Genomic DNA, 10,818 nt, shown 5'->3' with positions numbered 1-10,818 from the left:
CACCCTGCAGTCTCAGAGGCCACCTGGACGGGTACATAATCCCCTACTCCCACCTCCAGTCTTCCCCTCCGACACACGCATGCACACACACACAAACACACACACGCCACCCAGCAGGCACCAGACATTTTTGTGGCCAGGATGGCTACAACCTCCTTTGAAAAGCAGCCAGCTTTGCCCTTCACCAAATAACTTTGTTTTATTTATAGACTCCTGCTCGGAGCTTTTGAACTGGCTGCTCATTCCGGGGAAGATCTTGATAACAACTGTTCCTTGGAGAGGCTTCATAGGAAACAAGGTGCATCAACACCGCCGAGGCCCCGCCGCTCGGGCACAGCTCTGCTCCTGCGGGTGTTTATACGTCGGCGTTGGTGTCTGGGTGCAAAAAGACTTTGAATTCAAAATGGCAGTTTGGACGTTTTCAATGTTTTTATTTTAATTCAAAAAGGTTCACCTTTCGCCTTCAACAACCTCGGGGCACAGGCAACTAGAGAGAAATTATCTGTATTCAGAATGGAACTTCAAAAGAAGGAGTTCTTGCTTTCTTTGCTTCCCGCCTGGCTGGGGCCTCGGGCCGGTTCCTGTAGTGACCGTGGGGCGGGGGGAGACGGTGGATTTGCAAGAGCTGAATCGGCAGAGGGAATAAAGAGCATTTCAGGACAGAAAACCGTGCAAGGGAGAGAAGGCCTCATGTCAAAAGTGAACCGTGAACCTACGGCGCCTTCTTCGCACGTCCAAAGGGGTCATCCCGAAGCCTAGCTGTGTCACGCGTGTCCGCGACGGTTCTTCGGCCTGGATGCCCATCTCTTCTCACCAGGTGCCGATGACGGATCTCCGAGCAGATGCCTCAGTTTCCTCTCTGGGAAATGGGGTTTAAAAAACTCCCAAGAGTATCGCGAGGGCTGGTGCTAACCACGTAGGGGACACGCGGTGCCTGGTTCAGGGAGGACGCTCACTCGCCCACGCATTTGAACAGCAGCTAATGGTGGATGTCGTTACTTCTTCCTCCGCGATTCCTCCGGGCCCAGAGCGGGGGACCCTGGGATCTGCGATCCCTCCGGGCCCGGGGGGTGGGGGGGGGCACTGGGGCGCGCACGGAAGCGAGCCCCGAGGGGCAGCAGCAGGGGTAGGCAGCAGCCGGTGAGCCTCGCTCGCAAACACCTTCATCTGCAGCGAGCTCATCTCTGTCCCGGTCTGCAATGGTGGCCTGGCTTTGCTCTATCGGCGTCCCCAAAGGGCTGATAAAGGGAGGCGGAGGCCCTCAAGCACGAGGCAGGACAGAATCGCCAGCTGGGTGCTGCCGTGAAGCCCCCAGGCGGGTTTCCCGTGGGTGGGTGAGGCCTCCTGCAAGGTGCGAGGGCTGAGGAAGGCGCCTCCGTCACGGACCACGTCGGGGAAGTGGAGGGTGTGGGAGAAGAGGGTCTGTGGCTCCCTTAAGGAACTTGCTGGAAGGTATGGGATTTTCCCGAGGGAAAACTTGTGTTTTCACGGAGGCTGGAGTGGGAGACAGACTCTCTTTACACCAGAGGCACTGGGTGGGGGAACTCCGTCAGGGGGCAATGGGAGAAGATTTCTTCAGGTGAGCTGAGGGGTCTCTACGGGACGAGGGTCTTTGGAAGGGGGTCGCAGGCGGCGTTTTCTACAGGAGTTAGAGACCCGGGACTCTCTCAGGGCCTGTCCCCTGAAGGCACGGTTCGCGGAGTTCCGGGAACCAGTGGGCGGAAGGGAGGCCCGCCCCTACCCCGCCTCAGGCGGCCCCACCTTCGGCGAGCGGACTACACTTCCCGGCAGCCCCTGCGGGCGGCGGCGGCGCGGGCGGGAGGGGGCGGCTGTGTGAGAGGCGGCGGGGGCAGCGCGCGCCGGGCACGCGCGCCGGCGACCATGGCGTTCGCCGGGCTGGTCCTAGTACATTAACCCCGGGAGGCGGCGGCGGCGGCGAGGGAGCGAGCGTCGAGCTGGCGGGCCCAGCCTGAGGGAAGGGAGGAAGGGGCGGGGAGAGCGCCGGAGGGAGGCCGGTCGGCCGCGGGCGGGCGGGCAGGCAGCGCAGCGCCGAGCGGGGCCGCGGGCCCATGAGGAGGCCCGGGGACCATGGGCTCCAGGATCAAGTGAGTGCGGCCGCGCCGGGCGGAGCCGGGCCGGGCGCGGGGTGGCGAGGCCGGGCAAGGGCTGCAGGCCGTGGGTCGCGCGGGGGACTTGTTGCCGGGACCCCAGGGGCGCCCCGCGTGCCGGCGTCACGCGGGGAGGGGGACGGTTGCCATGGCGATCCAGAGAGGCGCAGGGGCGGGGTGCGCGTGGGGTGGTAGCGCGCCAGTGGTCAGGTGTCCCCTCCTCACCTGAGGGCGGGAGCTGCTGAGATTACAAGGTGGCCCCCTCCATGGGGTCACAGAGAACCTCTGAAAATAGTCTTACAACTGTTGGGGGGAGGGCGAGAAATCTCTGGAAGCAACTTCCCGAATGGGAGTGTTTGGGGCACCCCTGAGAGTTAGGCAGGTCCTGAGAGGTAGCAGCCCTGCTGTGTAAGGCCTGCGGGCCCCCACAAAAGTCGCGTGAGGTTCTGAGAGAGAGGGCGACCAGTAATGGACCTAAGGTCGTGGGGTGAAGGCCCTTTTCGCGTTCCTACTAGTTCCCCTCTTATCTGTGAAAGTGTCCACACAACAGGGGCCAAAAGCTGTGAAGGAAGATAGATACCTCTGGGCTGTAACTGAGCACCTGGTAATTGTTGGAAAGGCTTTGTAATCCTATCTGGCAAATTCCCTCACTCATTCATTCACCTGGAGTCCCTGGCGGGGGTTAGTTTTTCCCGGAAACTGTTGATACAGCTGACTTCAGAGCACATTGAAACATTGTTTCCCTGCTTGTAGACTTAGAAGTTGGCTTTGGAAAGTGCAACTTTTTTGCAGTCCAGTTTGGGTGTGTGTTTTGGACTCTTTATCTCCCCTCCCAGCCAGGTCCTCTCTTGGCTTCTCCGTTCCTCAGCTCCAGAACATGAGATGCCTTATCTAATTACTAACAAATGTTCACTTTTTCTGTATGAGTAATTGAATTGTTTGAGGGCACTTAAAAACAAAGTTGACAGCAAGGCTTTTCCTTGAAACATCTTTCATAGGACACTTGAAACCCGCTTACAAGAAAGTCTGTGGAATGTGTTTATTTCAGCATTTCGAAACTTACGCTAGAGGAAGTTGGAAAGGAGAGGGGCCTTAGGGGCAAAATCTAGTATTTAAACATTACATCCTTGTCCAGTCGATGTCCATGCAGTGTGACCTTTATTCAGTCTTGTAGTCCCCTGAGGCTCAGGCTTCCAGTCACAAAATGTGTCTTATGTGTGCTGCAACCCCCCTGAGACCTCAGCTAAATGAAACTAGAAGAGTTTGTGTCTTATAGTAAAAATGAACGAGTTGGATGAGCACACGGTTCTTAATTTTTGTGGAAATGAGGAGAAACATTTTGAAGTGTGCTCCAAACAGGAGCTTAAGAGGCTTGGAAGCTAAAAAGACACAATGTGTGTTTGAAGCTTTTGAATTAAAGAGGCACAGCAAGTTTAGCTCCTGTTTCCAAGGAAGAGTTGCAAACTTGGATTTCCCTAGCACTTAGAAACACTTTCTAAAACCCACCTTAGAGTTGCAGAGTGTGGTGGTTAGTTAGGATGCTCACCCTTTTTGGTACACAGAAGTTCAGAAACTTGTCTGATATGAGGCAGTCAGTGTCAGAGCCAGCATGAAAATCCAGCAAGTAGAAGTTCAGGTGATTATGCATCGTGTCTCTGTCTTGCTTGTGAAGGTTGCAGGTTGACAAATACATGTCTCAGGTGAGCATTTTGGGAAGTCATCACTGAGCGCTTGGGCAGGAGAATTTACTAATGCAAGAATTTGTATCGAGCATGAGATTAGTATAAAGAATAGCCTTGATCTTGACACTAGATTGCTTTGTGATAAAAATTTAGGATTGGCAAAACAGACAGACATAGTTGGAGAGCAGATGACAGCTAGTGGGGTGGGCAGTTGGGGGTGGAGGGATTGCAGAAAAAGGACTCATGGACATGGCCAACAGGGTGGTGATTGCTGGGGGGAGAGGGATATAAGGGTGCTAAATGGCAATGGAAAAAAACCAATAAAGATTAAGTAAAAAATAAAAATTTAGGCTTGGGAAATACATCAGCTTTACTTGTGGAGAGACTGAAAGAGAACATGAAGAGACGTTATGAAAAGCACTTGTGATTTATAGTGACTGTTGACTATGCAATTTCTGCCTGCAGCGAGGAATGGGGTGGGCAGGTGGTGAGGAAACCGGCTACTTAGGTGCAGCCCTAGCTGCTGGAGGAAGCAGCTTTGGTTCCTGCTGACCGTTCCGTCCTGACAAGGTGTTCGTTCAGCGGGTTGAGGTGAAATCTAAGTGTGCAGGCTCCTCTGTGCGGGACAGTCTTGGGGGTGGGGCAGTAGGAGGCAGAGGGCACAGTGTAGTCCCTCCAAGCAGGAGAGCACTATGGCTGTCTGTGTTTTCTCATGCTTATCTTTGATACCGTGTGGCCTACTCAGGCTGAGATGTAGAATCAGATCTGGATCCAAATTCCAGCTCTTTTTTCCTACTGGCTGTGAAACTTTACACAGAGTACCTTATTCACCCTGAGGGTAAATGGGGAAAACTATTGTTGCAGGTTCATTATGAGCAGTAACCCTAGTCTCACCGGGACTGCAGGGCCCGTATTAAAAACCCAGTATTTGTTAGTTTTCTTCCACATCTTCTCTGTCAAAAGTCTAAGAAAACTGGCATATTTTATACCAGAAATGTCAGAGAACTGGATGTTTCAGGTAATGGAGAAGAACACTGATCAAGGAATTAGACTGTTAACATGCAGAGCAGGACTTAACATTCTGTCAGTAAAAAATAAAAGTGATTAAAAACAATAATCTGTGTAATCGTGAAGCTGGTGTGGCTAGGCATAGACGTTGAGATTTGGTGCCTGATCAGACTTCCCTTTCAAGCTAAGGCTGGTTGAGCACTGTCTCTGTGTCAGTCATGGTGGTAATGCTTTATGCGAACTGTTTCATCAAGTCCTCACAGCTGTCCAGTGATGCAGGTACTATTAGCTACATTTTTAAAATGAGAGAATGGGAGTTTACAGGCCTAAGATCAGATGCCTTCCCCTGGAAACCTGCGCTGAGGCCAGGTCACCGCCCTCCCCAGCCCAGCCTAGGCCAGGTGCCCTCGTCTGTTCCTGTGGCCCCTTGTGTTTGTCACTGTCATAGCACTAAGTCCAGTCCCTTGTCTGTCCCCCGTACTGACTCCCAACAGACTTTCTGAGAGTAGGGACTGTCTCATTGGTCTTGAGTTCCCTGTGTCAAACCCAGTAGCTGACTCATAAGATTGTTTAGGAAGAGTTTATGGAAGGCATTTAAGAAATAGGTGAAGATTTGAATTAAGATCCTAACTGAGTGTACATACAGTTAAAAGGACAGTTTGCTATTTGAACTCCTCAGGAGAAAGAGTTTGTGTTTTATAAGTTTTTAAGCCAAATTGCCCTTGTCTGGGCAGATAGTTCCTTATGTCTTCTACAGAGTGTTCAGTTCTTGTTCATTTTAATAGAGGAACATTGTCTTGCCTCACACCAAACATTTACTTAATAAAGGAAAGAAAAGGTCACCAGTTATGCAGGTAGTACCCTGGAAAGCTCCTAAACCTTAAACCTGAATAGACGTTTATTCATCTAGTGGGATAAAAGAGCAGTGGTAACTGGCATCTTTGACAGCTACGTTTAAATCTTATGTGGTGTTTGACTGATCCCAGTGGACTGGAATGTGGTTAATATGAAGCAATTTAACTGATAATGCAGACGCACAGCAGGAAACTGTGTAGCAGTTTAATATTGCTTGTGGTGACATCCTAGAAATTGTTTCCAGGCACTAAGGGCAGGAAGTGGATTGTAAGTAATCGAAGGAAGTATTCTAAGTGAGTTTGAAGAAACCTGACATTTATGGACTCAGAGAAAAGCATACTCAAAGATTTGGAGGCAGAGAGGGACAGGACAGGGCAGCTGATTTGGCCTTGTGCTGTGTTTATTCTGCATTAGCCTGTATACCTGTCTTCTGTCTTTGTCAGACTGCGACCTCTTTGAGGTTGGTGACTAAGAAATTTATCCATTTATTCATTCACTCACTCACTCTAGAGCTAAAAAGAGTGTCAAGCACATACTAAACACTCAATAAATGTTAGTCATTGTTGCTACTATCATAATTGGTAGTGCTATATTATGTGTCTGGTAGTGCACTAGGACATAGAAATGAGATTTTTCTTTATTTTAAGACTTCCCAAAGTAGTTGTAAGATAGAAATATAAAACAAAACCAACTCCCTGCAGGCCCCCTCCACACCAAATCTGTCCACCCCACCCAGTATAATACAATAAGATTATTGTTATGGTGGAGATGCAGCCAGTGATTAGTGGGTGAATAAGTGGAGGAGAGACTCTTCTCCGGAGGGTTCGAGGCAGGAAGACTTTGTTAAGAAGATAATGTTTTGACTGAGACGAGAGATGAGGAAGGGTATGGAAGGGGTAAGTGTGGCAACGAGGTGGCTGTGGTGGCAGCAGTGGTGGTAGTCTTCTCAATACAGGGAACAGTATGTGTAAGGACATGGCATGTCAGGGAAATAAAAATATTAATTACCACTTTACTAGGCACTTAAATGCTAGGAATTGTGTTAGACATTGGGAATTATAATGGTAAATAATAATACATATTTATTCCTGCTCTTGCTGGAGCTACAGTTTGTTGGATCTGATACAAACCCAAATCAATTCACATAGAGCTATGTGGATGTGGTATAAAGGAAACAAAATTCTAAGAGGAAATAAATGATGGAAGCAGCTGTCCTATTTAATGAATTAATTCCTCACTCAAGGTTACGTTAATTGATTGTTTTGGGGGGTGTGGAGAGAGAGAGAGAGAGAGAGAGAAAGAAAGAAACATCGATTGGTTGCCTCATACATGCCCCAACTGGGGATTGAACCTGCAACCTCGGTATGTGCCATGACTGGAAATCAAACCCACAACCTTTTGGTGTACACGCAGTGCTCCAACCAAATGAGCCACCTGGCCAGGGAAGCAGCTGTTCTGCTTTAGATACAGAGAAGGAAGGCTTACTGTGGAGATGACATTTGAGCTGGGACTTAAAGTATGTGAAGTCATTAGTCATGTAAAGAGACTGGGTAAGACTTTTCATTCCAGGCAGAGAGTAGAGGGTATATAAAGGCCTCGAGGTAAGAAAAGCCTAGCTGTTTCAGGAATTGATAGGCCAGTGGGTTTGAGAAGTGACTAGTGGCAGAGAGGCTTGAGGTTAAGGTCAGAAGGAGACTGGGGCCTGAGTAGGGGCTTGAAGACCATGGTAATCTGAAAACAACTTTATTAAAAAAAGTTTATAAGTCATATACCACAAAGTTTATTCTTTTACAGTGTATCAGTAAATGGTTTTTAGTATGCTTACAAAAGTGTGATAGATCACCACTGTCCAATTCCAGAACATTTTCATCATCCCAGGAAGTTACTCCCCATTCCCCTCCAAATCCTCTCAGTGTAGGCAGTCACTAATTGTAGTTGCTGTAGATTTGTGTATTCTGAGCATTTCTTATCAATGGAATCATGCAGTATATATAATCCTTTGTCTTTCGTGTAACATAATGGTTCCAAAGTTTATCCATGTTATAGCATATGAGTATATCATTACTTTTTTAAAGTATATTTTATTGATTATGCTGTTACAGTTGTCCCATTTTTTCTCCCCTTTATTCCCCTCTGCCCTGCACCCCCTCTTGCACTAGCATCCCTCCCCCCCTTTATTCATGTCCATGGGTCATACATATAAGTCCTTTGGCTTCTCCATTTCCCATACTGTTCTTAATGTCTCCCTGCTATTTTCTATTTACCAATGTATGCTTCTTATTCCATGTACCTTTTCCACTATTCTCCCCCTCTCCCTCTCCACTGATAACTCTCCATGTGACCTCCAATTCTTTGATTCTGTTCCTGTTCTGGTTGTTTTCTTAGTTCATTTTTAGGTTCAATTGATGGTTGGGAGTTAGTTGTCAATTTACTGTTCATAGTTTTGATGTTCTTCTTTTCTTAAATTCCTTTAACATTTCATATAATAAGGTTTGGGTGATGATTAACTCCTTTAACTCTACCTTATATGGGAGGCACTTTATCTACCTTTCTATTCTAAATGATAGCTTTGCTGGATGGAGTAATCTAGGTTGTAGGTCCTTGCTTTTCATGACTTCAAATACTTCTTTTCAGCCCCTTCTTGCTTGTAAGGTTTCTTTTGAGAAATCAGCAGATAGTCTTTTGGGAACTCCTTTGTAGGTAACTGTCTCCTTTTCTCTTGCTGCTTTTAAGGTTATCTCCTTATCTTTAATCTTGGGTAAGGTAATTATGATGTGCCTTGGTGTGCTTCCTTGGGTCCAACTTCTCTGGGACTCTCAGAGCTTTGTGGACTTCCTGGAATTCTATTCCTTTGCCAGGTTGGAGAAGTCCTCCTTCATTATTTTTTCAAATAAGTTTTCAATCTCTTGCTCTTCCTCTTCTCCTTCTGGCACCCCTATGATTCTGATGTTGTAATGTTTAAAGTTGTCTCGGAGGTTCCTAAGCCTCTCCTCATTTTTTTTGAATTCTTGTTTCCTCATTCTGTTCTGGCTGAATGTTTATTTCTTTTTTTTTTCTGCTCCAAATCGTTGATTTGAGTCTCTGTTTCCTTCCCTTCACTGTTTGCTCCCTGTAGATATTTCTTTATTTTGCTTTGCATAGCTTTCACTTCTTCCTCTATTTTGCGACCATACTCCACCATTTCTGTGAGCATCCTGATTACTAGTGTTTTGAACTCTGGATCTGATAGGTTGGCTATTTCTTCGTAACTTAGTTGTTTTCTGCAGTTTTGATCTGTTCTTTCATTTGGGCCATATTTCTTTGCCTTGGCTTGTCTGTTAGGTTGTAAGGGGCAGAGCCTTAGGTATTTACCAGGGTTGAGCAACCCACTTTGCTGTGTTGTGGCACTGTGTGTGGGGGAGGGGTATGAGATGGAACAATGCCACTTGCTCTGCTCTCATCAGGCTTTCAGTCACTTCCCCTGCTAACCATAAGCAAATTGGGCGCTTTTGGTGCTGATTCCCAGGTGGGTGGGTGTTTGTACATTTCAGGACCCTGTGGGTTCTCTCCAACAAACTCTCCTGTGAGGCTGGGAGATTCTCCCACCACCACAACCCCCACAGATTTTTATAGCCAGAGATTTTGAGGCTTTCTTTTCCCGCACTGGAACCCTGGGTTATATGGGTTGTCCCACTCCCCAGTTGTTCCTCCTGGTATCCGCACGCAGATGTGGGACCGCCAGCTGCTGACTTGCCCACCCCGTCCTCTAGCCACCACCTTGCCTTGTGTACTCTCCAACCGGGCTGCCTTCTCTGTCCTTCCTACCAATCTGGATGAATGTTTCTTCTTTAACTCCTTGGTTGTCGGACTTCCACACAGTTTAACTTTCTGGCAGTTCTGGTTGTTTTTTTTTTTAAATCTGTTGCCCCTCTTTGGGTTGTGCAAGGAGGCAAAGTGTATCAACTTACACCTTCATTGTGTCTGGAAGTCTAAAATCTATTTCATTACTTTTTATTGCTGAGTAATATTTCATTGTATGAACAAACCACATTTCATTCACTCATTCATCAGTTGTAAGGTTATCTGGGTTGTTTCTACTTTTTCATTGTTATGAATAATGTTGTTATGAACATATGCCCTCATTTCTCTTGGGTATATACCTAGGAATGGACTTGCTGTATCATATGGTAATTCTGTTTAAGGAGCCGTTACACTGTTTTCAAAGCAAGTGCACCATTTTGTATAAAGTGCTATCTCTTTGTAGTTTTGATTTGGTCTAATGAGTAGTGTAGAAGATGAAGGGGCAGAGTAGACAGTGTTTCTCAGAAGAGGTAGGAACTTGAACTGAAACAAAGGTGAGATTTGGGGGAGGGAGAGAGTTCCAGAGGAAGAACAGTGAAATGACTTGGAAGTGCAGGTAAACCCACCTCATTGTTTTCTGATACAGAGGAGCAGGCTTGGCATCTTAGGATATCTCTGCAACAGTCTTTTTTTTTGGACTGCTTGTTCAAGGATCCCATTACCAAAATGCACCACAGGCTGGCTTCTTCCTGAGGCTGGTTGTATAGCACAGCTGACATATCTCCCCTACTGTGGGATAAGACTAGAAGTTGAAATGTGACTTCCTCTGGAGGGCTTCTCCCTCTCATGCCTCTTCTCTTTTCTCTCTCCACCGCAGTGCTCCCCTCCCCGTCCCCACAGGAGACAGTACAAAGACAGTACAAAAGTCTTGTTGGAGACTGCGCTCCACATTATTAGTTGCCGGAGTCAGTCACTTGAGTTTTCATGCTTTTGGAAAATGTATTGGTGCAACCCCATCATTTTAATGTTAGTCATTGTGGAGGGGTTTGCACAGCAGATAGTAAGGTTGAAACAAGGAGGGTAAAACCTGAAGTATTGCTTTAGGGAAATATTTCATTCAGGCCGTGTGTAAGCTCCTGGCTGGATTTCTGGTTGTGAGTTGTAAAGGTTCAGCGCTTTTCTTGGGCCTAGGGGGAACTAATCTCTGGATTTGCAACATCCTTTTGCTTAAAAGGATTTTGTGGGGAAATGGAAAGATAAACAAAGAAGAAAAATAAAGAGGACAAAACAACGTTGGCCTCTTCTACTTTTATTGGAATTCATACCCATTCTTCCAAGTATTCAGGATTAGAAAAGGAGCCAGATAATGGAAGTAAGAAGAGGTA

General features: G+C 47.2%; 1 protein-coding gene across 5 annotated transcripts in view; it reads left to right on the top strand.

Moving 5' to 3' along the window:
* The first annotated feature begins 1,848 nt into the window (after positions 1 to 1,848).
* The window catches only part of DENND1A (DENN domain containing 1A), a 490,983-nt gene continuing 482,013 nt past the window's right edge, over positions 1,849 to 10,818 (top strand). For 3 of the 5 annotated variants that reach the window (XM_036022199.1, XM_036022195.1, XM_036022197.1), the window contains exon 1: positions 1,851 to 2,105. In XM_036022199.1, the coding sequence (XP_035878092.1) occupies positions 2,089 to 2,105 (17 nt within the window). In that variant the 5' untranslated portion in view covers positions 1,851 to 2,088. Of the gene's footprint in view, positions 2,106 to 10,818 lie in introns of all 5 variants that reach the window. The other 2 variants (XM_036022196.1, XM_028530073.2) reach the window with 2 other exon arrangements.

The sequence above is a fragment of the Phyllostomus discolor genome, chromosome 3, assembly GCF_004126475.2.
Source record: "Phyllostomus discolor isolate MPI-MPIP mPhyDis1 chromosome 3, mPhyDis1.pri.v3, whole genome shotgun sequence".
In the NCBI taxonomy this organism is placed as follows: domain Eukaryota; kingdom Metazoa; phylum Chordata; class Mammalia; order Chiroptera; family Phyllostomidae; genus Phyllostomus; species Phyllostomus discolor.
This window is presented reverse-complemented; position numbering and strand designations above follow the sequence as displayed.